This window comes from Arvicanthis niloticus, chromosome 2 (genome assembly GCF_011762505.2).
Source record: "Arvicanthis niloticus isolate mArvNil1 chromosome 2, mArvNil1.pat.X, whole genome shotgun sequence".
In the NCBI taxonomy this organism is placed as follows: domain Eukaryota; kingdom Metazoa; phylum Chordata; class Mammalia; order Rodentia; family Muridae; genus Arvicanthis; species Arvicanthis niloticus.
Genome location: NC_047659.1, coordinates 133,563,529 through 133,591,524, shown reverse-complemented (window position 1 = coordinate 133,591,524; position 27,996 = coordinate 133,563,529). Strand labels below are relative to the sequence as shown.

At 49.5% G+C, this 27,996-nt stretch overlaps 2 protein-coding genes across 4 annotated transcripts; one reads left to right on the top strand and one right to left on the bottom strand.

Moving 5' to 3' along the window:
• Positions 1-1,043: 1,043 nt before the first annotated feature.
• Positions 1,044-12,910, bottom strand: Rbpjl (recombination signal binding protein for immunoglobulin kappa J region like). Of its 2 annotated transcripts, XM_034496610.2 has the most exons (12): positions 12,601-12,910; positions 11,322-11,424; positions 10,033-10,158; positions 7,861-7,931; positions 7,561-7,676; positions 7,121-7,295; positions 5,180-5,317; positions 4,705-4,814; positions 4,321-4,473; positions 1,802-1,957; positions 1,544-1,647; positions 1,044-1,447 (listed from the first exon to the last, which is right to left on the bottom strand). In XM_034496610.2, exons 1-12 carry the CDS (start codon positions 12,620-12,622, stop codon positions 1,174-1,176), a joined length of 1,548 nt encoding a protein of 515 aa, XP_034352501.1. In that variant the 5' UTR covers positions 12,623-12,910; the 3' UTR covers positions 1,044-1,173. The 2 variants fall into 2 exon arrangements, with proteins under 2 accessions (XP_034352501.1, XP_076786318.1); XM_076930203.1 differs by lacking the exons at positions 7,861-7,931; positions 11,322-11,424; positions 12,601-12,910 and adding an exon at positions 10,869-11,234.
• Matn4 (matrilin 4) lies at positions 11,267-26,621 on the top strand. 2 transcript variants are annotated; one of them, XM_034496608.2, is made up of 11 exons: positions 11,267-11,392; positions 13,952-14,066; positions 14,778-15,347; positions 16,020-16,142; positions 19,033-19,155; positions 19,255-19,377; positions 19,474-19,596; positions 22,652-23,065; positions 23,164-23,316; positions 26,120-26,227; positions 26,306-26,621. In XM_034496608.2, the coding sequence occupies exons 2-11, from the start codon at positions 13,988-13,990 to the stop codon at positions 26,362-26,364; spliced, it is 1,875 nt and encodes a 624-aa protein (XP_034352499.1). In that variant the 5' UTR covers positions 11,267-11,392; positions 13,952-13,987; the 3' UTR covers positions 26,365-26,621. The 2 variants fall into 2 exon arrangements, with proteins under 2 accessions (XP_034352499.1, XP_076786317.1); XM_076930202.1 differs by lacking the exons at positions 26,120-26,227; positions 26,306-26,621 and adding an exon at positions 23,421-23,603.
• The last annotated feature ends 1,375 nt before the right edge of the window (positions 26,622-27,996 follow it).

Below are 27,996 nucleotides of genomic sequence, written 5' to 3'. Positions count from 1 at the left end.
CTTTGATATGGGACTTTCCACATTTGGGGGCCAGGTGGTGGCAGGAAGGCGTTACAGGAAACGAACTCTTCCTCCGGGGGTTAAGGAAAGTTTCAGATCATTGGAGCTTTTAACCCACATTTCAGATGAAATCTGGCATGTTCAGGGTCTAATGGCTGTAGACTGACCTCATATTTCAAATCAAGACCAGAGACTGACATCCATTATACCTACGTCTTTGGTTTTCACAGCCCAAGCCAGCATCCTATCTAGTTTCCTTTTCCATATAGGCACAGAGTGAGCAGGGTAAGGCTGACCAGAGATGGGCTGCAGATCCAGCATGGATCCCAAATGCAGAGACTCATTTCTCAGTTCCATCACTGTCCTGTTGTCCCACTTCTGTCTGCCTTGTCCTGGGAAAGATATGTCCTATGCTTGTTTCTGACTCTGCAGTATTTTCTTGTTTGGTGTGCTCATTTGAATATGCTTGGCCCGGGGAGTGGCACTATTAGGAGGTGTGGCCCTGTTGAAGTAGGTGTGTCACTGTGGGCGTGGGATTTAAGACCCTCATCCTAGCTGCCTGGAAGCCAGTCTTCTCCTAGCAGCCTTCAGAGGAAGATGTAGAACTCCCAGCTTCTCCTGCATCATCCCTGCCTGGATGCTGCCATGCTCCCGCCTTGATGATAATGGACTGAACCTCTGAACCTGTAAGCCAGCCCCAACTAAATGTTATTCTTATAAGAATTGCCTTGGCCATGGTGTCTGCTCACAGCAGTAAAACCTTAACTAAGACATAGAGAGTGTCATCATGGGCAGATAGATGCCTAGCTCTAAGAGGGACATCATGGGGTCAGGGCCCAAGACACTCTAGTAACTTATTTTCAAGTAGGGACAGAGGTGTCTGGAGAGTAAATGCCCTAGGCTTGGTTCCTCAGAATTGGTCACCAACACGGGAAGAGCCAGAAAGAGACAAAGACGGAAGAATAAAACTACAAGGTTACCAAAACAGGAAGCACGCATACCGTGAAGACATCTGAACTTCACTCATGATTGACAGTTACTGTATGTCTGAGGACACCGAGTGGCCTGAGGCCAGGTGAGATACCTCCCTCCCTCCTGCTCTTTTGCAGCATAAGGCAAGGATGCCTTGAGGGATAGTTGCCAGCAGGCCGTAGCCAGCCTCAGTGGCACTGCCTAGGTGGGGCAGAAGAGGTGGAAGTTGGTGCGTGTGAACTCGTGGTGGATGCTCTCCAGAAGTGAGTCTGCGTCGGGGGCAGGCTCTTGGGCGTTGGGCGGCCTTGGTCGCGGGCTGTATTCTGGGGTGTAGGTGAAGGAGAAGGCGCTGGGGTAGAAGAGCGCATCCCCGCGCAGCAGGCTCACGGGCACGGTGATGGGAGTGCGCAGCCATCGCCAGTCGCTGCCGAAGGCTGCCACGTCTGGCACCACGCACACCAAGGACCGAGGGCTCCTGCGGGTGGTGGGGCATGCAGGTTGAAGCCAATCAATCATAAACATTCTAGTCTCTGATCCCTTGGCCCAAGCTGCCCCCACTGCTTATCTGTACCTGTACATGGTTTCTGCCTCCACATCTCCGAACCACACCTTGAGCCCAGCGTGGAAATTCTCTCCGTGCAGCTCCAGCGTGGCCACATCACCTCCGCCGCTCAGCTGGGGGTGGATGGGACCAGATGTAGGTGACTAGGGAGTGGCAGTGGGGGTAGAAGGAACCTCCTACCCTTCCTCAACAGCCTCCCCATTCACAGACCAGGCAGGCAGCCGGGCGGGCGGGCGGGCAGGCAGGCAGGCAGGCAGGCAGATTCACCTCCAGAGTGTTGATGAGAGGCACCGGAGTGACAGGCTGCCGAGTACAGGTCAGGCTGGTGCTGAAGGAGAACTCCACTGACTCGGTGCCAATGATGGTCCAGCAAGAGCTGTCGTTGAGCAGCGCCCTGTTGGCCTCCTTAGGGCAGAGGGAAGCCTGGCAGGAAGCCCACGGGATGGAGCTGAAGCTTCTTCGCTAGTGGCCCCGCTTACCAAGTTTTCCTTCTAAGCTTCCCAGTTTATCTGCCTCAGGTTGCTTGGGTGAGACCCTCACACTGTATGGGCTATGTATGTATGTATACATACAGGCATACATACATACATGTATATGCATATGTATGTATATGCATATATATGCATATATGTATATGTGCATGTATGTGTGTATGTATATGTGTATATGTATATATTATATATGTATATATACGTATATATATCCAGTCTTTTTTAGAAACAATATTTTTAATTTATAGTGTGCCTGTGTGTGTGTGTACAGGTGTGGAGGCTGGGGGTGACTATCAATTGAGGTGTCTTCCTCAGTTGCTTTCTACCTTACTTTTGAGGCAGAGTTTCTTATGAACCAGAGGTTGGCTCATCTGGCTATACCAAGAGGCTAAGGAAAGCCCTAGGATTCTCCTGTTTTTGCCTCCCCGGTGCTGGGATTACAAGCCTGGGCCACTGTGCTCAATTTTTCAAAATAGACATGATTTCTAGGGTATTGGATTCAGATGCCAGAGTTGGTATGGTAGGTGCTTCATCACTAGCCATTTCCCCAGCTCCAAGATTTTGGCATTCTCTCACTAAATCTCTGAAGCAGTTAGTTTCTAATAAACTAGTTTTCTTAAGTCGTTCTTTCTTGGTATTGGAAGCTGCGCCTAGAACTCTGCACATGCTCAGTGAGCCGAGTCTCCATTGCTCCTCTCTTTCAGACAAGGTCTCACTAAATTGCTCAGGCTGGTCTTGAACTCACTGTAGCACAACAGGCCTTGAATGCTCTACCCTTTGACCTCAGCCTCACAGATGAGGTTACAGCCTACATCACCAGGCTCCTCCATCTTTGCAAAAATTATTTTTATTCATATGCCTCTCTCTCTCTCTTTCTTTCTCCCTCTCCCTCTCCCCTGTGTGTGTGTGTGTGTGTGTGTGTGTGTGTGTGTGTCTATGCAAGCATATGCATCATGTGTGCAGGTGCCAGCACAGGCCACAAGAGCGTGTCAGATTTCCTAGAACTGGAATTACAGAGAGTTGTGAGCCTCCTGACAAATGCTGGGGACCAAACTTTGCTTCTCTGAAAGTGCTGCAAATGTTCTTTACCCACTGAGCTGTCTTTCCAGCCACGGCCACTATCCTTCAGCATTGTACAATCCCGTGCCTTAAGCAGGCGGTGGTGGCGCACACCTCCAGTCCAGCACTTGGGAGGCAGAGGCAGGCAGATCTCTGTGAGTTCGAGACCAGCCTGATCTACAGAGGGAGTTCCAGGACAGCCAGAGTTACACAGAGAAACCTTGTCTCCCAAAACCAAAACTTCTCTGCCTTAACATTCTACAGTGTTAGCTGGGGCGAGTGGTGCATATGTCAGCACTTGATAGGTGGCAGCAGGAGGACTATGAACCCAAGGTCAGTCTTTGCTACTTAGAGAGTTCAAGGCCAACTTATGAATAAAATCAGCCTCAAACAAACACACAAAACCAAAAATAATTATAATACTTTCCGTGAGGAAATGTTGTTCAATAATCAGTTTTCTTTTTTTCTCCTCTCTCTCTCTCTCTCTCTCTCTCTCTCTCTCTCTCTCTCTCCCTTTCTCTTTCTCTCTCTCTTCTTCAAGACAGGATTTCTCTATATAGCCCTGGCTGTCCTGGAACTCGCTCCATAGACCAGGCTGGCCTTGAACTCAGATCTGTCTGCCTCTGTCTCCCCAGTGCTGGGATGACAGGCATGTACCACCTGGCTATAATTATTGTTTTCTATATTTTATTAGTTTATCTACTAACATTCCAGAATGATATTTTGGGAGGGATATTACTGAGTAATTGCTGTTTTCCACCCTGGGTCATTTTGTGCCTTGACATCCTATACGTTTGTTCAACATTATTCAGTACACTTTTCTACTATGACATCTTATGTTCTGCATTTTCTCTTTTATTTATGTAAATGTCAATTTATTATGTGCGTGACATTCAGAGGACAGAAAGAGGTGTCAGATCCCCTAAAGCTGGAGCTATAGATGGTTGTGAACTTGTGGGAGTGCTAGGAATTGAACTTGGAACCTCTTGAAGAGCAACAAGTGCTCTTAACAACTGAGCCATCTTCAGTCACTATATTCTGTAATTTTGTATCCCAATGTCTTAAAGTCTCTGGGCAGGAATATTGTTTAATAATAGTAATTACATCATTTTTCTACATTCTATGACTTTTAATCTCCCAGGGGCTACATTATTTCCTTAAGAAGCAGCCTTCATGGAGAAGATCTATTCTATGGCTGTGTTCTGCCTGTGATGCTTGGTAGTCTTTGCTTCTCACCTGGAATCGCACCACCTTCTCTGTGGCAAGGCATAAGTAGGTGCCAGCCCCTCCTGGGGTGTCACTTGGAAACTGGAACGCACACTTGTGCAGCTGGGATATGGGTTCGTCCACGTCAAGGAGGGCACACTGCTTGGCCACTTTTCGGATGATCTGGCGACAGAGGGGTGAGAGAGAGACAGAGAGAAAGAGAAGGAGGGTAGCAGGGTGTGGGGTCCCCAGAGGCTCCTCACCCAGCCAGGCAGCTCTAGTCTCTGATAGCCCTGATGTCACCGGGCACACTCCCATTAAGTACTAAGAGAGGCGTCTTTATGCCCTGAGGCCTCACCCTCCAGCCCTGTCCACAGTGGCTTCTGTATTGATCTGTGGTTAGTGGTCCCATACCATAGGAGGCAGTGTGATGCCCGTGACCGTGCAGACAAGCTGCACCAGGGAGCCGTAGCGGATGTAACCTTCCTGGGGTGGGAAGTCCCCTTGGGAACAGTGCCCATCAGCTGGGGATGAAGGAAAGAAAGAAAGGGAGGAACAAAGGTTCATTACTTCTCAAACCCTGGCTTTACCTCACACTGCAGCTGGCCATGAGGAAAGAAGCTAAGACCAAGATTCTAATCCTGGAGAGATAGTCTGTGGTCATCCCCACAAAGGTGTGCTCCCTGGGGCAGCCACTTATTGGCTGAAGAAGAAAGGGCATAGCTAGCCACTGGGATCAGAAGAGAATGGGTTACTGACTGACTCACTAGGGCCAAGGGCAAACCTTCGTCTTCCTCCCCAAGGGTCAGTTACACTGATTTTTCTGCAGTGTTGACTAAATACACTGACACATACGGAGTACCCAGCCCGCACCTGCTCATGTGATTACCCAGATGGAGGGTGAAGGCAGCCCACTGTCTTGCGCTAGCCACAAACGCCCCGTCTTCCACAGAGAGGTAGCGTGTGGACACTGTCTGGGAGCGCAGGCGATTGAAAAGGGAGACTTTGGAGCCCGAGGAGATGCACACTGTGAAGAGAGTGTGGAACCAGTGTCCAGGCCTCACATGGTCCTTTAGACTCTGAAGATAATCTTCTGACCCACCTGACAGACTGGCTAATATCCCCACTGGCCTGGGCACAATGGGTATTTGCAGTTCATAGCCTTTTGTCTAGGGCCTGCTCCAGTCATGATTTCGAGCCAGCTTCCTGGTTCAAATGGACATCCTTCAAGGATGCGAGCTGGGTTCATCAAGTCACTCAGGACTGCTCTGTAGCAGGCACTGAGTTGGGTGCTGGGTATTGATGTGTGAATGGGGTCCAGCTTTGCTCTGAAAGAGTTCATGGTCTGGAGGGCATAACTCCAAAATGCTAACTCCGTGTGGTAAAGCCTAAGTTAAGGAGGCCTTCTTGGGGGAGGGAAGTTGCATAGATGGCTGCTAGGTAAAGCCCACATGTACGAAAGAACAGAGGGACTGTCCTAGAGTGTGGCCTGTGTTCCAGCCTATGACATGCTTCATTTTGTCACTGGACTTACCCCAGCTGGGGATAAGACACTGGGCAGAGTGCTGTTCATCTCCCAGTGCGGGACAGACTGTTGGCCTTCCAGTCACACCTGGCCCAAGCCCCTTCCATTTAATTTATTACACAATAGATCATCCCTTTCTTCCCCTTTTCTGTACGTGTGTGCGTGTGTGTGTGTGTGTGTGTGTACGTGGGTATGGGTGTGTTCGTGTGTGCGTGGGCTTGGGCGTATATGTGGGTGTGGGTATGTGGGGGTGCGGATGTGGGTATGGGGTGTGAGGGGGTGTGGATGTGTGCTTGGGTGTAGAGGCCAGAGCCAGGATCCAGGCATCTTTCTCTAGTGTGTTCCACCTTACTCTCTGAAAGAAAGGCTCTCACTGGATTGAGAGCTCACTATTTTTGGCTAGAACTTTCTAGCCACAGAGTCGGCGAGGATCTTACTGTCTCCTTGCTCAGTGCTGGGATCACTGGCGGCTGCAGCCACACTCAGTTTTTATGGGTGTCTGAACTCGGGCTCCTGTGTTTGCCTTGCAAGCACTTTACCCACCCTTTGCTTTTCTAAATACAGCTCAGTTGACTCTCTTATTTCCATATGAGAGATCAAGTGGCCAGCAAACGTCAGGCCAGGATTCGAAGCTAGACTGCTGCATTCTGCGCTCTTAACCATGACACTAGGTCGCCATGCCATCCACTTTTCCTGAGTACCAAGGGCCAGCTAGAACACTGCTTGGAACTGGGACATTCCACATGATTTCTAAATGACATGAAGGACTCTTGGTTACTTCCAGACTGGGGGACATTTTCTGGGCAGACCGTCTCAAGCAATCCCCATGGTATGCTATACTGAAATCAGCCAACCCACCCTCTCACCTTCCTTCTCTCTCCCTCTGTTCTTCTTTCTTTGCCTCCCTCTCTCCCTCCTTCCTAGGCTGGCCTAGATAGAGGTCAGGGTCCTCCTGTCTCAGACTAATCTCTAAGTCCTGGAATTACACAGGGGAGCTACCATCTTTGGCTGATGCAACTTCTTTAAGGTCGTTTTTTAATTTGCCCTGGGTCCCACACCTGGCAGCAGCTTTTGTCTGTTCTGAGTCCTCCACTGTCATCCTCAAATCCGGTATCCTCCTCTTTCCTGTGTCCTGTCTGGAATCTCTATGTATGTGTCGTTTCTCGTTCCTTCCCTAGACTCTTCCCTTCTTTCTACCCAGATTCCACCTCTCACCTCCCACCACCCCCACTACACTCGTGCACCCTCCTCCCACTTTTGCAGCTCTGGGTTCGAATTGCACCCTTCCACCCCACCCCCTCTCACGGTCTGTGTTTTTCAGCGACTGCTTCTTCTGTGAAGGCTTGGAGATCACCTTGATGAGGCTACTGTGGAAAGTGCCCAGCTCCTGGCCGCCCCGCAGCACCAGCCTCAGCACCAGCCGGAAGTGCTTCCTCTTGTCCGCGTCGGAGATGTACAGGGTCTTGGCACAACCAAATTCCTGCGAGACTCAAGGAGATGGGGCTGGTCTTATCTCAACTCTCTGCCAGCGGAAGAGCCAACCTTCCGCAGTTATGACATCTTTACCACTACAGATGACTAGAAGTAGTACTAACCTAGGGTCTAGGTCAGAACCCACCCTCTGGCCTCCCCAATTGCCTCTTGGCTTCTGGAGGGGACTTGGGGGAGTCTGCAGTCTTGCCTCCTCTGCAAAGAAGAGACAGGGCCGGGAATCAGGAATCGGATGCTCTCTCATTCAGTCTCACCCTGGAGTCCGGCTGCTCTTCGAAGTTCAACTTCTGAGTCTCAGGAGCGCTGCCGGACGCGCCGTCCAGTCCCATGTAACCGCAGACCGTGGGCCCGGTCTCCGCAGACTGGTGGGCTGGGAAAGAACCAGAATAAAAACCCTGGAAGGACTGGGGAAGACTCAGGTGCGGGGCAAAGTTAGTTCTTGCCGCCAGAGGGCGCAGCGAGACTGCGCTTGCAACTGGCTGGGCTCCCGGGCTCTCTGAGGCACTTGGTCCTTCTGCAGAGAACAGAGCAACAGCCTGCCAGGGCCCTCTCACCTTGGCCTTGCATTGGCTTCACCCTCCAGCCGGGCCCGGCAAGGTAGACACAGGGCGGAGGGCAGAAGAACCTGGAAACACGTACACCATTTTCACTGTCTTAAAAGTGTCTCAATGCTAGGCAGTGGTGGTGGACGCTTTTAATCCCAGCACTTGGGAGGCAGAGGCAGGCGGATTTCTGAGTTCGAGGCCAGCCTGCTCTACAGGGTGAGTTCCAGGACAGCCAGGGCTACACAGAGAAACCCTGTCTCGAAAAAACAAAACAAAACGAAAAAGTGTCTCAAAGTGGCATAAACTAAAGAGTCATGATTTGGTCTTCTCTCTGCCGCAGTGAACCCCACCAACGGAGTGCATTCTTCTGCTTATTAGACCCCATCAGTAAGTCCTGCCCACTCGATCCTCAAAACATACCCGGAATCTGTTAGATTTCTATCAACTCCACCTCCATCCTAACCACTATCTCTTGCCTTCCCGACTCTCAGCCTTCCAGCTGCCTCTCTTTCGTTACCGCTGCCTCTTTTGTTTTTCACTCAGCAAACAGATTACTTACTTAAAAAAATATATTCATTTATATATATGAAATCTCTATTTGCAAGTATGCCTGCATGACAGAAGAGGCCACCAGATAGAAGAGGGCATCAGATCTCATTACAGATAATTGTGAGCTAACTGGTTGCAGGGAATTGAACTCAGGTTCTCTGGGAGAGCAGCCAGTGCTTTTAACCCTGACTAGTCTCTCCAGCCCCAGTTTACTTCTTAAATAACAAGTGGCCTATGTAAAATGCTGGCCAGGGCAAGCATGATAAGTTGACTTCAATGTCTAGAGCCCATCAAAAGGAGGAAGAGAACCAACTGACAGCTAACAACACAGGTTATCCTTTTACCTCCACAGGAACTGTAGCATCTATACATTCACACAGCAGCACCACCACCAACAACAAAATAACAGTCAAGGGGTAGGAGAGACAGCTCAGTGGTTAAGAGCACTGGCTGGTCTTCCAGAGGTTCTGAGTTCAACTCCTAGCACCCACATGATGGCTCCCAACTATCCATAATGGGATCTGATTCCCTCTTCTTGTGTACAGACATGTATGTAGACAAAGTACATATATATATTACATAAATAAATCTGGAAAGCAATAACAGTTAAATTAAGTTGGGTGAGGTGACTCATGTCTGTAACCCTAAACCCAGCACGGAAGGGATGGAGCCTCTGAGGCAGGTGGCTAAGAGCACCGACTGCTCTCCCAGAGGTCCTGAGTTCAATTGCCAGCAACCACATGGTAGTTCACAACCATCTGTAATATCTGATGCCTTCTTCTGGTGTGTCTGAATACAGCTACAGTGTACTCACATACATTAAATAAATAAATAGTTTTTTAAAAAAAGAATATTAAATGAAAACACTTGTCAAATCGTGATACCCTCTTATTAACACACCCTTTAGTGGTTTAAAATCCCAAATCCTCACGTGACCTGGACACTGTTTGCTTTCTCTGCTCATCTTCTCTAAGGTCCCCCTCTTCTCTCCAGTCTCCCCCTTTCATCTTCTTACAGTACTGGGTGTACAGCCTTGAGAGCCTCACATTTTCTGTTGTTCCCAGTTGAAATGCTTCCTGGAGGTTTTTTTTGTTTTTGTTTTTGTTTGTTTTTGTTTTTTTTTTCTCTTCCATGCTTGGCTCCATCTCAGCAAAGGCACATCAGCTCCACTGTCACTTCCTAAAGAGCCCTGCAACCTCCTTGACCTTTCCAGCTAAGGTGTCCCCCTTTAGGTTCTACCATGTGACTCTACTCGGTTTTCCTTCTGGCTCTCATCACAATCTGAAGCACCTTGTTTGCTGGCTTGTGGGGAGGCGACGGCCTCTTCCACACCAGAATGAAGATGCTATGGAAGTCGAGACTGGATCTGTCTTGTCCAGCTGGCGGCTTAGTGCCTGACACTTAATATACAGCAGAATGAATGAATACTGGTTGGGGATGTGGGGATCTGACAATCACTGTCAAGTTCTGCTCTAGATCCCAGTAGGCATCTCTTGTTGGCTGGGGAACAGGACCCTGGCTGAACAATAGCTGAAGTGTTAGCCTTGAGGCCTTTCGAGATGGTGGTCGTTTGGAGGGTAGCACAGGGCTGAAGGCTGTGGAGACCTGGGAGGGGGGAATGGAGCCACCTACCGCTTCTCATTTCCATAGGATTTCTGAGCCACCTTGGCATGCAGGATCCACACAGTCTGCTCACATCTTTGCTGCAGGCATGTCCGCACGCCTTCCCTCAGGATGGCGGCATGCTCCGGGGGTGACCTGGAAATGGGGGTTGGGCCATCGGGCCACAGGAAGGAAAGTCAAGGGCTGAGTTGGTACAGAGCCCACTGTTGAAGGTGAGTGAGAAGTGAGAGATGGGGTTGATTTACATTCTCCAAGGGATCTGGGGAAGAAGTGTTAGGCAAAGAGGAGGACTTGGGTCCTGAGCTAAATATTTGTGTTCCAAGAAGCCTGCACAGAGCCCACCAGGATCACTCAGGTGCTACACTATGTGGGTGGCTTCCTGGTCGCTGTAGTCTGGGGCCAAGTGGAAGAGCTGTGTTTAAAAGCCCTACATTTGGGTCTCAGATGGAGGTGGGCTTTGCGGAAATAGTAATTAAGCTTTCAACTCATAAGGGAAACAGCCTTTGCTGGCTTCAGGTCCACAGCACAGTCTCAATTCCAGCAGGCGCACCGGTGTAAGTGTAAAAGAGGCTCCAAACCGCATTACCAGGATGGGGGCGGATCTGAGTCTTTCTGATGCCTAAACAACACCCCTAGCTAAATGCTACGGGGCTTTTCTTTGAATGTAGCATGAACTGGGGCAGCTCTCTGGGGTCTGAGAGTTTGATGAGGATGGGTTCTCTCAAAGTCTGCACAATTAAACGGAGCATGCAAACGAGTCTGTGGTGGGACATATTTGGGAAATTAGCAGGTTGGGCCCCGAAGAGAGCTGAGAATTCTGAGGCTGTCCTTTTGAGGCCTTTTACCCTTACTGCAGGACCAAGTCTCGGCTTTTCATCACTCCTGCAAGGGACAGCGGAGGGCAAGAGTCGGGCGCGTCCTCGGAAGCCCAGCCAGGCCAGACAGGCGGCAGCCAGGACCGCTCCGCCTCTTGGGGCTCTCCTCTGGGAAGTGTCTCGTGTAGGATTCCAGAGCATTCCAGCTGCCAGGACTGTCGCCGCCCGACTCCAGCTGTAGCCGAATTCCGGCCCGCCGCTCGAGCCTGCAGCTCTCAGAACCGCAGAAGGGGGTGCCGCGCTTGCGGGGGCCCGGGGGTTGAGAGGAAGGGGGAGATCGCTCCCTGCCAGTGGGAGGGGTCGCAGCCCGCGCTCCCCCTCCCCACCCGCCCGCTCCAGGTTAAATGCAGCTGCCACTTGGGCTCGCCCTAGCTGTCTGGCATTCCCCCACTTAGGGCAAGCTGCCCACGCCGCCGCCGTTACCTGGTCCAACTCCCCAGGAGGCTGGGCCCGTCTCTCTGTAGCCGCACCTCTGAGCTGTCCGGCAGGCTCAGGTGAGTTAAAGGGCCCGGGGGCACCGAGGGGTCTGCAGGGAAAGCCGGTGCAAAACCCTTAAGGAGACAGTTCTTAACAGCCTACGTGTCCACGTCTAACCTGCAGTACCTTTCCCGATTGCCTCCAGCAATGCCAACAAAACCCAAGTCCTCCTTCCGTAATCTCCCTTCATGTCTGGCACCTTCCCAAAGTGTCCATTCCGGGTTAGCTCTTGAACTCATAGACCTGTTTGGAGTTCACCTTCCTTGGGAATGCACTTTCCCTAACCCAGGGGCACCCGAGAAACTTTCTCTTCAATGCAAGGATCCTTATTAGGAGACCTGGGGTCACTCTAATAGGCCATCCCTTCGAAGCAAGCCTTTGAACAGTGATTCTCTTTGCCCTCCCTGGACCGACTTTCCTCCGTGGGACAGCGGGGTTGGAAAGCTGAAGTTGAGAAGGCAGCTGTTTTGACGTTCTAAGAGTCCTGGGGTGCAAGCGAGTTGCCATCAAGCCTGTGTTGACTTAAGCCAAGAGCAGGATAAGGGAGCCCTTAGTTAAGAGACAACTCTGAATCTCAAAGGTCCCGCGGACCTTTTCCCAAATGCTCCCGCCTGGGTGCTGCCTCCGCTATGGCCCACTCTAGAAAAGGCTTGCCCCTCTTGCCCTCCTCCTACCTCCACCACCAAGTAGCTGGCACATCTAGCTAGCTCGTCACCTTACCACCACAGACCCTGCCAGAAGGATTTTTGTTCTTCTACCCTCCCTGGAAAGCCAGAAGGGAGAAGAATCCCGGATAGGAAGCCGGTCTGGAGTCGGAGCCACACATCGGCCTTGCTCAGAATAGGCTCATTCAAGGAACTGGGAGGTGGGGGGAGCAGCGGTGGGTTAAGGGGCTCTGGCCTGCTCTGCCAAGAAACCGCAGAAAAACGGATAGAGCAGGCTCAGTGTGCCGCGTGGGGGTGGGGTAGGGAACGGAAGAAAGGCTTAGTGATTCTTAGGTGCAAGGGAACCAGGCTGCTCTGGAGGAAGAGACAGGGGTGGGGTGTAGGGGGTGAGGGCTAGGTTTATTTAGTTCTGTGCCTGAAGCCCAGCTGGCAGCCTTATTGGGCCCCGCATTTTCCATTCGTACAGTGTGTGTGTGTGTGTGTGTGTGTGTGTGTGTGTGTTTCCTTCGTGGTTCTCAGGGGATCTAGTTAGGTAAACAGGAGAGAGAAGGCTCGCTCACCTGTTGTCTCCCCGGGGTCCATAGCCGCCCGTCGAGGCCCAGGCTGCTCTCTCGCTGCCCTCTGGGTACGTCTGCTTCTGCCACTGCTTCGATACCGTTCACACTTCTAACCCCGGGTCCTCGCACTGGATTTATCTCGTCCAGGTCTTATCTCCAAGGTCCCGGGACTTCCAGCCGCCTGTTTGCTCTGGGCCGGGACACCTGCTGGGCAGATGGAGGCTTCCCACAGCAGTAGAAGCCAGACCTAGCAGGCGCCCCCTGGCGGCCTCTTCTAAGAGCAGGCGAGTCACAGACGCCGAGGCGTGTCTTGTGCAGGACTCCACTCACTGGCCTACCACTAAGAATCCAGACCCCAAGAGTTGCTCTTGGGGTGTGGCACGGGGTTGGGAAAAGATGGGGAATGACTTCTGTCCGCAAAAGAAGAGAGTGTGGAGCACCTTAGTTGACTCACACACCAGATAGACAGGACTCTATCTCGGCCAGTCGCTTTCCTGCTCTAAGGCATTGGGTTTAATTTCTTTAAGCCTCTGTTTCTGAATAGGGAGAACCGAACCAACAACAGCTTTAAATGTCGGAGCTTCGCAGAGGGTTAATGCCACAACGGAAAGGCACATTGCACACTATACCTGGTATTTAGAAAAGGGTTCATTCGGGGACAGGCAAGATGGTTCAGTGGGTAAAGGTGCTTGCTGTCAGGACTGAATACCGGAGTTCAGTACTGTCTAATCCTGGAACACACACAGGGCAAGGAGATAACGGATTTAAGTGAATTGTCCCCTGACCTCCACACGTGTGTGCGCACACACCATATACATGTATAGATGTAACACACACATGTATGGTGTATATGGTATATAATATATATGGTGTGTATAATCTGTAATACATGACATATATATGGTGTATATAATCTGTTATATATATAATATATACCATATACATAACTTTATATATGGTATATATATTATATATATGATATATATCTATATCTATATATAGAATAACTTTTTAATAAAGGTGTTTATCTCCTTTTGAGTTTTATTTGTTTTTGTCTACTTCTTATTTACTTGGTGTCCTGTAGTTCTGCAAAATGTCATTTTCTACAAAGGCTCCCCTGAGAATTTCAGCAATCCCAGTGTAGTGACATCAAAAAATTATCATCAGCCTTTTTTTTTTGTTGTTTTGAAGACCATACTGACCTGAAACACCCAGAGATCTGCTTGCCTCTGCCTCCTGAGTGTGCAACCATGCCTGGAAAGACATTTTGAACATATGCAAAACCAAAGTGTACATCTCCTGAAATAAAAGCGCTGCCAAAACTGTTGCTTTACTAACTTCTTTCTACCTGCAGGCTGTGACACTTTGGTTCTTCATCCTTGCAAGCACCATGAGAGGCCTTTTTTGCTGGCCACTGTCTCTGGTGCTGCTCTCCCTGCAGTCCTGGGAAACCCAGCTCCAGTCTGCAGGTGAGCTGGATCCCAGCCCTCACATGGGAGGGGAGCAGAAACATTGCTCATAGAGAGCCAGCATTGCCAGAGGGGGTGGCGCTGGGGGACAGAGGGGCGGGTGTGTGTATCAAGGATGGGGGGCGGCTTTGAAACACACCGGGCTGGATTCGGGCTTCCCACTTCGCCCCTGGGGTGCTGTTTCCTATTCTGCACTATGTGGCATAGTTTTGGGTTCACAAAGAACTGTTCATTCGGTGTTGACTTTTATTAAAGCTTATTGAAGCCATGGAAAAATCAGGAGACCCCACATAAAAATCCATATTTGAGAATTTTCTTGAACAAAACAAAACAAAAGAAAAAACCAGAGACTTGCTTGCTGGGTCAATCCAAGTTATCAGGGATACGGGAGATGTGACGTTATAGACATAATCCGACCAGTTCATTCATTTATGATGTCTGGCTGGTTCATGTAGGCATTTGAGATTGTGACATCTCTTTGCTCACTCCCCAATACATAATACAGACTCAGAACAGCTCCCAGAACTGCATATGGGGAATTTGTGTGATTTCCTGGCTCAGGTCCCCTTCAAATGATTGATGAATGACTGTGTCCAGGGCTTATTTATTAGGTTAATGACATGCTGGGCGCTGTTCCATTCAGATAACAGCGTTTCTTCCGGCTTTTCCTGAGATATCAGCTTTAGTTGACCCTTCCCCATCTTCCCACAGGTCCTAGGTGCTATACTGGGCCCCTGGATTTGGTGTTCATGATTGATAGCTCCCGCAGCGTGCGCCCCTTCGAGTTCGAGACCATGAGGCAGTTTCTAGTGGGCCTTCTCCGCAGCCTGGACGTGGGTCTGAACACCACGCGCGTGGGCGTGATCCAGTATTCTAGCCAAGTGCAAAGCGTCTTTCCCCTGCGCGCCTTCTCACGGCGCGAGGATATGGAACGCGCCATCCGCGCGGTGGTGCCGCTGGCACAGGGCACCATGACCGGGCTGGCGATCCAGTACGCCATGAACGTGGCCTTCAGCGAGGCCGAAGGCGCGCGCCCATTGGAGGAGCGAGTGCCGCGCGTCTTGGTCATCGTGACGGACGGGCGACCTCAAGACCGAGTGGCCGAAGTGGCCGCTCAGGCGCGCGCCCGCGGCATTGAGATCTACGCGGTAGGGGTGCAGCGAGCCGATGTGGGATCTCTGCGTGCCATGGCTTCGCCGCCGCTGGACCAGCATGTCTTTTTGGTGGAGTCCTTCGATCTCATTCAGGAGTTTGGCTTGCAGTTCCAGGGCCGGCTGTGCGGTGAGTTAGAGTGGCTCGGAGCTCGGCTATGCAGATGCTCCTTTCCAGTTTGCACCATTTAGGGGATCCCTCAGTTTTCCTCTGCCCTCCGGGTACCAGTAGCCGTGGTCCCTCCTGCGGAGTGGTGTATCGCATTGCATTCCGCATTCCAGGTTTGTCCTACAATACTCAGCAGCCATTCATGCTGTGTCAGAGACTGGCTATGTCACAAGCTAAATGTCAACCCCTCACTCCAAATGTCTTTTAATCAAGAATCACTCAAAATGGAGAATATTGTCTGTCAGGGGTCATGCCCCGCCCACTCGTGTAGGTTCCTCCAACTCTAAGCCCCTTTTGTATAAAAGCTATAAGAACTTTCTTTGTGCGGTGTGTGAGTGTATGACTGGCTTTGAAGTCGATTTGTAGCTGAGGCTGACTTTGAACACCTGATCCTCCTAAATCCAAGCAGTGCAGTGCCCTCTTCTGAGACCATTCAAAGGGGCTACTTAAGTCCTATTCTTCCTCTAACCCTCTCAACCTGGACCGGCCCTCTCAAACAGCAAATCCATATCCTAAGTCCATACTTGGGAATGGCATTTGCTTCAGACCCTACCCCTGCCTTACCGTTCAGCCTTCCCCTCCGATGCTTCTGCTCCATCTGTTATCTGTTGATTGCCCCTTGTGTGTCCTCAGGGAAGGATCTGTGTGCTGAGTTGAGACATGGCTGCCAACATCTGTGTGTCAACGCCCCAGGAACATTCTACTGCGCCTGCAGCTCTGGTTACAAGCTAGCACCAGATAACAAGAATTGTTTGGGTGAGTGCCAACCCATCCTGCGGTCTTATGGTCTTCTTTGGCTTCTCAGCATCCCAACAAGTATTTGGCAAGTTCTTTAGAAGGAAAAGCACACCCCTTCCCTGTACAATTCATAGAAAGAGGGTCTATCACTTGGGGCCACACAGATAGATCTTTGGTAGACTGGAGCTTGGAGCCTTGCCCTCCCACAGTTAAGTCGTCTCCATTCTTGCCTCTGCACCTCAGCTGTCTCTGTGGTGCCTCCTCTCTGCAAATCTTTTTTTTTTTTTTTTTTTTTTTTTTTTTTTTTTTATCTTCTGAAAAACTGCAATGTGTGAAGCCTTGCTTAGATGAATATTGGGTTTTTCTTTTGAGGTCCAGTGACTGTGTTTTCTACCAATCACAGAGTGCCCGTTGCTGGCGAGCCTTCTATACAGTTGCAGCAACTAGTTCCATGATTTCAGCTTCACGAGCTGGAAAGCCGGGTCATGTGATCCCAACAACTCAGTTGCCACATGGGTCTTCTTGTGCTTAGAAACTTTAGAAGGCTGAAGGGTGGGCTGGAGGAATGGCTCAGTGATTAAGAGCACTTGCTACACAGTCATGAAGAGTTTGCATCTCAGGGCTCATGAGCCAGACAAGCATCTGGCAAAGGCCTGTAACTCCAGCTCTGAGGTGGGAAGAGAGGAAGATCACTCGGGCTTGCTGATTTCCAGTACAGCCAGCAGGTCCTGGTCACAGGGAGTGACCCTGTCTCAAAGGAGTAGGTAGAGGACGATGCAGAGGACATCCAACACCTTTTCTGAGTGCACGTACAATTGTGCACACCAGCACACTCACATACTCATTAACTAACTAACTAACTAACTAAGTCAACTTAGAAGGATTAGTATGCACCCCCATTAGATTATGATGGACGGTTAAGTCTTTTCCTAAGATATCTGGAAGATGCATTCTGGTAGCTGTACCTTTCTCTGGGATTCTGTTCACTTTCCTTCTCCCTCTCTTTCCTTTCCTCTTCTCTTTCCTCCTTTGCCTTTCCTCCTTCTCTCCTCTGTTTTCCTCTCCTCTCATTTCTTCTTCCCTCCTCTGCCCTCCCCTCCTCTCCTTCCACCCCCACTTTCTTGTGCCTCAAATTCATGATCCTCCTGCCTCAGCCTTCAGAGCACTGAGGTCACCAACACACACCATCATGCCTCGCCCTGCTGCTTGCTTGTTTTCTTTCTTTCTTTCTTTCTTTCTTTCTTTCTTTCTTTCTTTCTTCCTTCCTTCCTCCCTCCCTCTTTCTTTCTTTTTTTCTTTCTTTCTTTCTTTCTTTCTTTCTTTCTTTCTTTCTTTCTTTCTTTCTTTCGAGACATGGTTTCTCTGTGTAGCCCAGGCTGTCCTGAAACTCACTCTGTAGACCAGTCTGGCCTTGAACTCAGAAATCCGCCTGCCTCTGCCTCCCAAGTGCTGGGATTAAAGGTGTGAGCCACCACTGCCTGGCTTGCTGCATTGTTTTTACTCATGATCTTTTCTCATTTTTTTTTTCAGTTCCACATGGCCACCTTTAGAGTCTTTGCTTTACACACATGCACACAGAAGGCCATGCCTTCATCTGTATGTGTACATGTGTCCATTTTGTTAAAGGTGGAAGTGGGCAGGGATCTAATTATTGTAAAAGTCAAACATACAAAAAAATGACTTGTAATTGCTATTAGATGCCCCTGTCCCTGGAAGCCACCGATTATCTAGCTACAGGGTTTCCCATTGCCATCTTTAGCTCTCTGGCTACCGGCCCTCCTCCCATCCCTGCTCCACTGCAACCCTTTCCCCAGGAATCCCACATTTTCACAGCTTTCCTCAGTTCAGGTCTAGACCATCTCCACATATGCAGAGGACCAGTTTCCCTCCCACCGAGGCAGGTTTCCCTCCCACCTCTTCAGAGGGAAGTGGTGAAGGGCAAGTGCATTTTCCTTCTGTGCTCCATTTTGCAGACAGGGGAAAGATCTTTGCAGATTGGTGAAGCTGCCCTTCCTCACAGTTTCCCGTGAGCCAACGAGCTTGTGGGGGATCGGGTTCTTCTCTATATGCCATGCCGGACTCAGTAGTGGGCTGTTTGGCTCTGGGATATGTCCAAGGTTTGAACTGAAAATGTTACTTAATCCTGTAGAAAGACGACGACGTAAACTCACAAATGTCTGGGTAGCACACCAGACTAATTAATTATGACCTTTGGGGTAGGGGCAAGGCACGGTCTTAACATTTTTTTAAATTAAATAATAAGGGTGCATGTATGCGTATGTGGGTACCTGTGGAGGCCAGAGGTGCATGTCAAGTATCGTCCCCTACCACTACTTGCCTTATTAGTATTTAAAATTGTCTTATTTATTATTAGTGTGTATGTGTGATCTGTGAGTGCAGGTGCCTAGGTGTCACAGGGTGCACACAGGTCAGAGGACAACCCTAGGACTTGATTCTCTTCCTCTACCTTTAAGTGGGTTTTGGTGATTGAACTTAGGTCACAGACTTGTGTGGCAAGTGTTGTGCTACCCACAGCCATCCCCTGGGACACGCCACCTTGTTGTTGGGACACGCCACCTTGTTGTTATTATTACTATTATTACTATTGCTATTATCATTATTGACAAGTTCTCTCACTGCACCCAGAGCTTACCGGTTGGCTAACAAGGTTAACCAGCGGTCTTTGGAGATCTGTGGTTCTCTGCCCATCCCAGGGTTCAGGCTACACCTACCACACCTAACTTTTATAGGGATGCTGGGGACCCAAACTCAGGTGTTTCTGAAGCAGATGCTTTACAGACTGGGCATCTCCCTGGTTCTTCAGCTGGGTTTTGAGAACCTCAGAGGGTTGTGTGGCTCAGCTGTGAAACAAAGCCCTGAGCAAAGGCTGACTCCATCCTCTTCCCAGCCATGGATCTCTGTGCTGAAGGAACTCATGGTTGTGAACACCTCTGTGTCAACTCCCTGGACTCTTATTTCTGCCGTTGTCGAGCTGGCTTTGCACTCCAGCAGGACCAGAGGAGCTGCAGGGGTAAGTAAGCCTCCCACTCACCCCTCTCGGTGAGTATCTAAACTGAGGCCCCGATGATGGCTACACTTAGAAGTGACATCTTACCATTTCTTCCTTCAGCCATTGACTACTGCAGCTTTGGAAACCATAGCTGTCAGCACGAGTGTGTGAGCACTTCGGTGGGGCCACAGTGTCGCTGCAGAGAGGGCTATGACCTGCTGCCTGATGGGAGAAGCTGTCGGGGTGAGGAAGTGTCTTTCATATTTGTAGGGAATAGAAGGGAATTCTAGCTGCTGGGCTCTCTAACCTGACCGGTTTTACTTGGTGTCTTCTTTAAAGTCAGGGACTTCTGCAATGGTGTGGACCATGGCTGTGAGTTCCAGTGTGTGAGCGAGGGTCTTTCCTTTCACTGTCTGTGCCCTGAGGGGAGGCGACTTCAGGCTGATGGCAGAAGCTGTGACCGTGAGTTATAGGCAGAGGGTCTGTTCTTACCCCATTGCCTGCTTCTTCTTCAATGCCCAGTTACAGCCCCACAGATGGTGGTATGCATGTGCTATGTTGGGGATGTGCTTACGCTCAGCTTCTGTTCCAACCAGCCCCCCATCCTGCTGTCAAGAACGATTTTAAGATCCATATCCGATCACATTCCTCCTTCACTCACAATCCTTTTGTGGCTCACCAGTGTCTACAAAATAAAGATCAAATGCCTTCCCCTTGGATTTTTCCGGTGCTGGGCATAGCCACATTAGTGGATAATGAAACCAAAATTAGTGGGTTACAACCAGCATTTAAGGAAAAGAAGAGAAATATAGTTTCCCGAGTTTAGGAGAGTAGGTATTGCTTCATGAAGTGGACATTCAGTTATGCGAAATGCACCGTGGTGTATTATTATTCTCATTTTTCATCATGGGCTGCGGTCAATTTTGAAACCACCACTTAAGCTCATTACCATCTAGCCTTAGCCAACTCTTTATTCCACCTCTTGCCACACTTGAACATTTTAGTCACACTGGCCTGTCCCTCTCCGAATGTGTCATGCCCTTCCCAGATCCCATTAGTTTGTACGTGTGGTGCCAACCTTCTAGAATGCCTCTCTTGCCTGGGCAAATTCCCCACCATCCTTTAAGACTGTATTAGCCCATTCGGGTTGCTATGTCGCAACGCTGATATGCGTTCAAAGCTGGCTCACGGTCTGGAGGTCTGAGCATAGTGTCATCATCTCGGCATTGGCGATGACCACATGACAAGAGAGAGCCCTTGAGAGTGAACGGTATGTGTGTGTGAGGGTTCAAGTACAGGAGGTGGCCCTCCTTTGTAACCATTCACTGGCGGGGTCATTCTAGTCTCTCGAGACCTACTCAATTCTGTGATGTAGGCGTTAATTTCTTCGTAGGGTGGTGCTCCACGAGCTAATCATCTCCCTGAAGGCCTGTTATGGTTTAAATAGAAAGTGCTCCCTCTGAAGGCTCATGCATCAAAGGCTTGGTCCTTAATGCAAAGGTGTTCAGAGCCTGGGATCTTATTAATTGATTAACCCAAAGATAAATTAAACACGAGAGTAGATTTTTAGGATGTTGAGAGATGGAACTGTAGAGGATGGACCCCAGACTGAGAAAGTGGGTCACTGGGAGGTGTGCTTTTTTTTTTTTTTTGTTTTTGTTTTTTTTTTGTTTTTGTGAGACAGGGTTTTATGTAGCCCAGGCTGGCCATGTACTAGTTATGTAACTGATAATGACCTTGGACTTCTTAATCCTGCTGCCTCCAAATGGTACCACACCTCCTTTTCTGTGATGCAAGGGGTCTAACTCAGGGCTTGGTACAAGCTAGGTAACCACTCTACAGATGACCTTCATCTCCAGTTCCTGAAGACTGGGATTTGGATGTGTATTCCAGGCTGGTCTTGATCCTGTCTGTCCCCCAAGTGCTGAGATTACAGGCTTGTGCCTCCTTGTCCTGTTTGAAGAGTGTCTTGCCCCTGCCTGCTTGCCTGCCTGTTTGTCTTTGTGTTTCCTTCTATAATGAAGGATGTTGCTTTCTTCCATCTTTTTTTTGCTGTCATCATATCTGGCCTCTCCCAGGTCAAAGGCAACGGAGTCAGACAGCCATGGACTGAAATCTCCAAAGTCATGAGTTCAGACAAATCCTTCCACCTTTAAGTTACTTAGTCACTGCGATGGAAGACCATAAAACACCCGGGGTTGCAACCACTTCTAAGTCCTGTTATTCTGGGGACCAAGTTTCTAGCACACAGACTCTTGGGCACAAACCATATCTAAACCACAACAGGGTCTTAAGTGTTTATTTTTCAGTTCTGGAAAGGCTAAGACCAAGATGCTGGCAGATATGGTGTCCCGTGAGGCTCTGCCTCCTGGCTTATACAGGCTAGTTTTCTCTGTGTTCTCCCTTGATGGATGGATGGAGGAAGCAGATTCTTTAGAAACTCTTGTAAGGACATTAATTAATTGCATTAGTGAAGGCTTGGCCTGCATCTAATCCCAATTTCCTCCCAAAGATAATCACATTGATACATGGTTTTATGTAGCTCAGGCTGGCCATGTACTAGCTGTATAACTGATAATGACCTTGGGCTTCCTAATTGAACCTAGACACCTCCACGCAGCCTTCTTTAACTACTCCCAGAAAAGTGATTTATTCCTGTCTTGGGCTCCCTTACTGCCTCCTCATAGTGTGCTTTCCTTGACTGTGACAGATGACATGTCTGCCTCGATGCACAGTCTGTCCTGATCCTGTGGATTAGAACTATGTTTTCTTTGTTGTTGAACCCCCTTCTAGTATTCCCGAAGCCCCTGGATCAGAACAAAGGCAGCAGTGTCTTAGTGAGCAGGTCCAGCTGTTTGTGGTTTAGATGACCCTGCCTTCCCGTCTTGGCTTTGCCACAGTTAAATATGGAAGCAAGTCACAATCAGTTTATCCTCAGAACCTAGTTTATAGAAAACGGGGATAACATTCCAGGAGAAAATGCGTGAAGTGCACGTTTCAGTCTGTGACACACGGTAAACATCCGTAAATGTTCTTGTCATTGTTATTAATACTGATGTGGTGCTTAAAATTGTGACAGATACATACTAGGCGATCGATGAATGCTAGAGCTGGCTATTGTGGTAATTTTGCTTTTGGTTGTTTAAAAAAGAACTGGGAGGGGGCGATGTTTGCCTTTAATCTCTGCACTTGGGAAGCAGAGGCAGGCAGACCCCTGAGTTTCAGACTAGCCTGGTCTACACAGTGAATTCTAGGACAGCCAGGGCTATGCAGAGAAATCCTGTCTTGGAAAAAAAAAAGGCTTTTAACAAAGCATTTGGTTAGTGTTAAGCACTTAATCATCAAACGTTATCATACAAAAGAGGATGATGGTTATGTATTGATTGCTGGACACACACAGTCAGGACACACAACTGGTATGCGTTATATAATAAATATTGATGGCGAATAACTAGATGAGTATGTGGCTCTGCGGGGCAAGGGCCTGACCCCTCCATCCAAGCCTTCTCCTTAGCAGGGTGCCGTGAGGGCCACGTGGATCTTGTTCTCCTGGTGGATGGCTCCAAGAGTGTGCGCCCACAGAACTTCGAGCTGGTGAAGCGCTTCGTGAACCAGATTGTGGATTTCCTCGACGTGTCCCCCGAGGGCACACGTGTTGGGTTGGTGCAGTTCTCCAGCCGGGTGCGCACCGAGTTCCCTCTGGGCCGCTATGGCACCGCAGCTGAGGTGAAGCAGGCAGTTTTGGCCGTGGAGTACATGGAGCGTGGCACCATGACAGGGCTGGCGCTGCGTCACATGGTGGAGCACAGCTTCTCAGAGGCGCAGGGAGCGCGTCCTCGCGTCCTCAACGTGCCTCGTGTGGGCCTGGTGTTCACTGATGGCCGCTCTCAGGACGACATTTCAGTGTGGGCAGCTCGCGCCAAAGAGGAAGGTAGGTCTGGCGAGGGATGGACTGGTGTGGGGTTGGAGTGGAGGATGGGAAGTTTTCTCCAGACTTGGAGCACTCTCTTGAGTGCCTGTGCACTATAGGCATCGTCATGTATGCCGTGGGCGTGGGCAAGGCTGTGGAGGAAGAGCTGCGGGAGATTGCATCCGAACCGCCGGAGCTGCACGTGTCTTACTCTCCGGACTTCAGCACCATGACGCACCTGCTGGAGAATCTCAAAGGCAGCATTTGCCCAGGTGAGTGAATCTCTCCCGGGTGTCTGTTGTCTTTGCCTAGCCTCTGATGGATGCCCTGGTCCTCAGCACTTCACTATTCTTCATCAGTTATGCTCTCTACTCAGAGCTAGTTGTTTAAAATCCGGACCAGGTCTGTCACCTTACTGCAGCTTGTCAGAAATGCAGCCCTGGACAGCGAATTGGACCCTCGCATGCTTTGTGTGCACATCAGAGTCAATGAGGCACTGGGATTTTTCACTCAAATTAGTAGTGTCTGGAATAACTTGAGAAAACTTTATTATTAAAAATTTTTTAAATTGTATTTTATGGACACCTTTTGCCCGTTTGTATGTAGGTGCCTGGTATATGTGGAGGCCAGAAGTGGGGTCAGTTCCCACGAGACTACAGATGGTTGTGAACAATGTGGGTGCTGTGCATTGAACCTGGGTCCTCTGGAAGAGCAGCCAGTTCTCTTAACCACTTAAGCATTAAAAAGAAGACACATTTAGCATTCATAAGCCAAACCGACTATAATCCTCCAGCTTGTTGGGATTTAACTTTATAGACTTGGCAAAGTGACAGAACAGTTTTTTTTTTTTTTTTTTTTTTTTTTTTTTTTTTAAATACACAGTGGCTTGTGCTTTCTGGGGGGACATAGACCATAAATGCTATCATTGTAATGCATCTGGTCTCCAGCTGGAGGGAGGTGTGAAGAATCCAGATGTGCTTGTGGGGAACAGCTGGACCTTATAAGGAACAAAATTTCTGGGGTGGGGCATGGTTTTGACTGTGAGGTCTTTGGATCCTAACACAGGTCAAAGATGCGGCTCTTCTTCCAGTGTAGCAGGCTTACTGCTGATAGTGGCAGGTTAGCAGCGCTGAGTCCAGGGTAGAGAATCTGTAGTTAAATGTGTTTCCTGCTCTGCCACCAACTCTAACAATTAACTAAGGTGTTTTGGAAGCATCAGGCTTTAGGACCCTTCCTGTCCCAACTTCATCTACAATGGACTCTGGATAACTCACTTAGCCCCTGCCCTACCTTACCCTCTTCTGTAAGAGGAAAGATGCTCAAAGTTACTGCCAGCTTTAGATTTCTGAGGCAAGTTGGAGCTCTCTGGTTAAGGCTCTTCGATGGCTGACTATACAGGCCCAGGCAGATCCTCTTCCTCCTGTGACCCTCGGTTCTACAGTTCTAAAGTCAGAGGTGATCATTTGGGGGTTGTTAATGAGGTCATCAGTAAAATGACACAAGGTTGCCAAGGATGAGAGTTTGACTTATAATAGAGACTTCCTATGGAGGCTGAGTGGTAAGAATTGTGCTATTTCATTACCTGCAATATTAAAATTGAGAGCCGGTGAGATGGTCCAGCATGTAAAAGTAGCTGCCACGCAAGCCAGTGACCTGAGTTTGATCCTGGAACACACTATCAAAAAGCTCAATGTGCTGGCTCACATATGTACCCAGCATTCCAACAGGAAGATGGGTGGTGGAGACGGAAGCACCTGGAAGCTTGCAGGTCAAGCTAGCTTAGATTCACAGAGAGACAAAGCCAAAGAGAGACCCTGCCTCATAAAGGTGGGAGGAGAGAGCTGACTCCCAGCATATCACGCACACACATAATAAAAAATAAATAAAAATAGAAAATGTCGTGGACTAACAGTGATTCTCTCTGTAATAATCCCCACCATTTTTTTTTTTGTACTGTTAGGGAAACATAGGCAACCAAGTTTATCTGTACTCCACTCTTAGATGTTGAAGTGAGTGTGGAGATGAACTTGGATCCATAGTTTTTGTTTTCGAGACAGGATTTCTCTGCATGGCTTTGGCTGTCCTCTTGGAACTCATTCTGTAGACCAGACTGGCCTCAAACTCACAGAGATCCTTCCTTCTGCCTATGCCTCCTGAGTGCTGGGACCAAAGGCGTGCGCCATCATACTCACTTGGATCTGTAATTCAAACATTAATTTCATCAGAATCAATGGAGTCGCCTATTGGTGCCCTTCCTCCTGACCCAGCAGGTCTGGGATGGGGTTTGCTAATTTGCCATTATGACGTATTCCTAGCTTATGCTAATACTGCTTGCCCACAGACCACAGCTTGAGGAATGCTGGTTTACTTGAAATACACAGTACAGGGTTGACTTGTGCCTGGCACTGCTCTAGATATTGTGCCAATATGGTATTCTGTCACTGTATGTGTATGATGAACTACAATCGGTCGCAATAACACAAAATAAAAACTGAGTTACTCAGTTACAACCAGCCACATTTCAAGTGTTAAATAGCTCCAGGTGGCTTGTGGGTATTGAATCGGGCAGGACTGATACAGAACGCGTCCATTGTTTGTTGTGGTCTCATTTGGAGAGAAGTTCATCCATCTGGACTTTTTCTAATCAAAATGAAACCCATGGACGTCAGTATTAATGTGTTTTAGGAGCTTACTAAAATACAGATTCTCACTCGGAATCAGAATCTGGATCCTAGCCAGTTCTGTGGTTATCCCAGCAAGCATCAGGGTTTGAGAATTTCTTTTGCAAGTGGGTACACACACACAAATCATCTAAACCTCACAACCATCAGAGAGTAGCTTCTTTCATTATGCCCATTCTACGGATGCGGGGAGGGGTGGATTGGGACTCAGAGGGGGACGGTCGAGTTTCCCCCAGGACTTGTGCGCCTTGGCTGGGACTCAGGGCAGGTCTACATCCAAAGTCCCCAAGTACATACTCAACCATCGACTCGGGTATACCAGAAGGTCAAGGCCACAGCCTGGTGGGCTTCCTTTGGCTTCTCATTCCCTTGACTCTTGGCTCTTGGCTTGCAGAGGAGGGCATCAGCGCCGGGACAGAGCTCCGGAGTCCCTGCGAATGCGAAAGCCTGGTGGAGTTCCAGGGACGCACGCTTGGGGCGCTCGAGAGCCTGACACAGAACCATATCCTTTGGGGCTGGAGGTGCGGGTTGCAGGACAGGTGAAGGGATGTCTGAGACCAAATCGTCCTTAACCGCTCACTGGCCCGGTTGACAGAGCGCCTGGAGGAGCTGGAGAACCAGCTGGCTAACCAGAAGTGAGGGCCGCATGCTGTCCCAGCAGCCACGCGAGGCAGAGTCCGAGCCCCACAACCTGGACCGTCCGGGAGGGGGCGCTGGCGGGCCCCAAGCGCAGACTTTGAGCTGGCCTCACCTGGACCAGGAGCCAGATTTAGGGGATGGGGACGAGGGGATGGGGAGGTGCTGGTGGGGAAGGACTGCTACACTCGGCGCGAGTTTTGTTGGATTTCTTTTTGTTTTCCTTTTCTTAAAAAAAAAAAAAATCGGTTTTCACAGGGTCGGTTTGTGGCTACTGCTATCCTGCCAGAGGGAGGGGAGTTCAGACGGAGCGTGCTCGCAGGCGCCCGCCCGGGCGGCGTCCTCTTGGAGAAAGGCGCATTGTGCAGTACTGGGGCTGGGGGCAGGGGGCCGCTGCTTCCCGTCTCTTGTTTATTCAGCGCAGAACAGATGGCCTGTTATGCAGGACGTGGGGAGGGAGGGGGTGCCCCGAAAACCTTCGGATCCGAGGAAGTCTGAGTCCCTCATCCTCTAGCACTTCGTCTTCTTGCTGTTCCTGTCTTCTGGAGCCAAAAATACGGCTCAAGGGCAGCTTGGGACCTGGCTGGGGAGGTGGGAGACTCGGTAGGGCCCCTGAACAGAAATTGTAGGGGATGAGAGATGCACTCCACCTGGATTGTATCATCTGCCTCTGACACTTGGTGGCATCCCTGAGCCAGTGGCTCTCCGTCTGCCGCTCCTTCAAGAAACAAAGCTGAGCCGCAGGCGCGCGCGCGCGCGCGCACACACACACACCCCTCTACCAGCAAGGAACAAACTTCCCGGGTACGCACGACAAACTAAGGCTTAAAACACTTTCGGTTCCAGAATGAGCGTCGGGGTGAATTCCTCTGCGTTTGTTTTGCCATTATTAAAGCTGGGACAAGGTTTAACTGGGACAAGCAGGACTGTGGCTAGAGGGATTTATGCTAAAGTATCGGACATTGTGCCCGACATGGTAGTTTTAAGTCCCTTGCTAATGGTAGTTAGTAATTATTCTTACAGTAATAAGTCTTGGACCTGGTTTTAAGTGATTTCCTAATATTGTCATTGTATCCGTTTTTATGCAGACAGCCTTGTGAGATAACTAGTATCTTAGATGGCAAGATGGCTCAGCTGGCAAGCACAGTTACCCGTCAAGCTTTACAATCTGAGTTCAATCATCAGTACCCACATGGTAAAATGAGAAAACAACTTCTGTAGGCTGTTCTCTGACTTCCGCCCCGCCACCTGTTCCTACTCCAGAATGGTCAGAAATAGGGCGTGGTTAGAACTGGGGTGAAAGGAGGGGCCTGACTCCATACCAGGTGCCAAAAGGCTGGATACCTTAGAGCAGAGAGAGGAATAGGGAGGGGAAGGACATGATTGACGGAAGCCTTGTATTCTCTAAAGTCACGTTCCAGAAGGGCAGGAGGAGAGACGGAGTGGAGGGCAGTTGCTTGTGAATCAAGGAACAGCCACGATGGTGGCAATGGTCCTAATAATGTAAAAATAAATGCTAAAAATAATTATTGCCTCCATCATTTCCATCTCAGACAAGAGGAAATGGAGCCATGTAGTTCCCCAAAGTGGCATGTCTAGTCAGAGGCTAAACTGACATGTTATCAGCTAAACTGA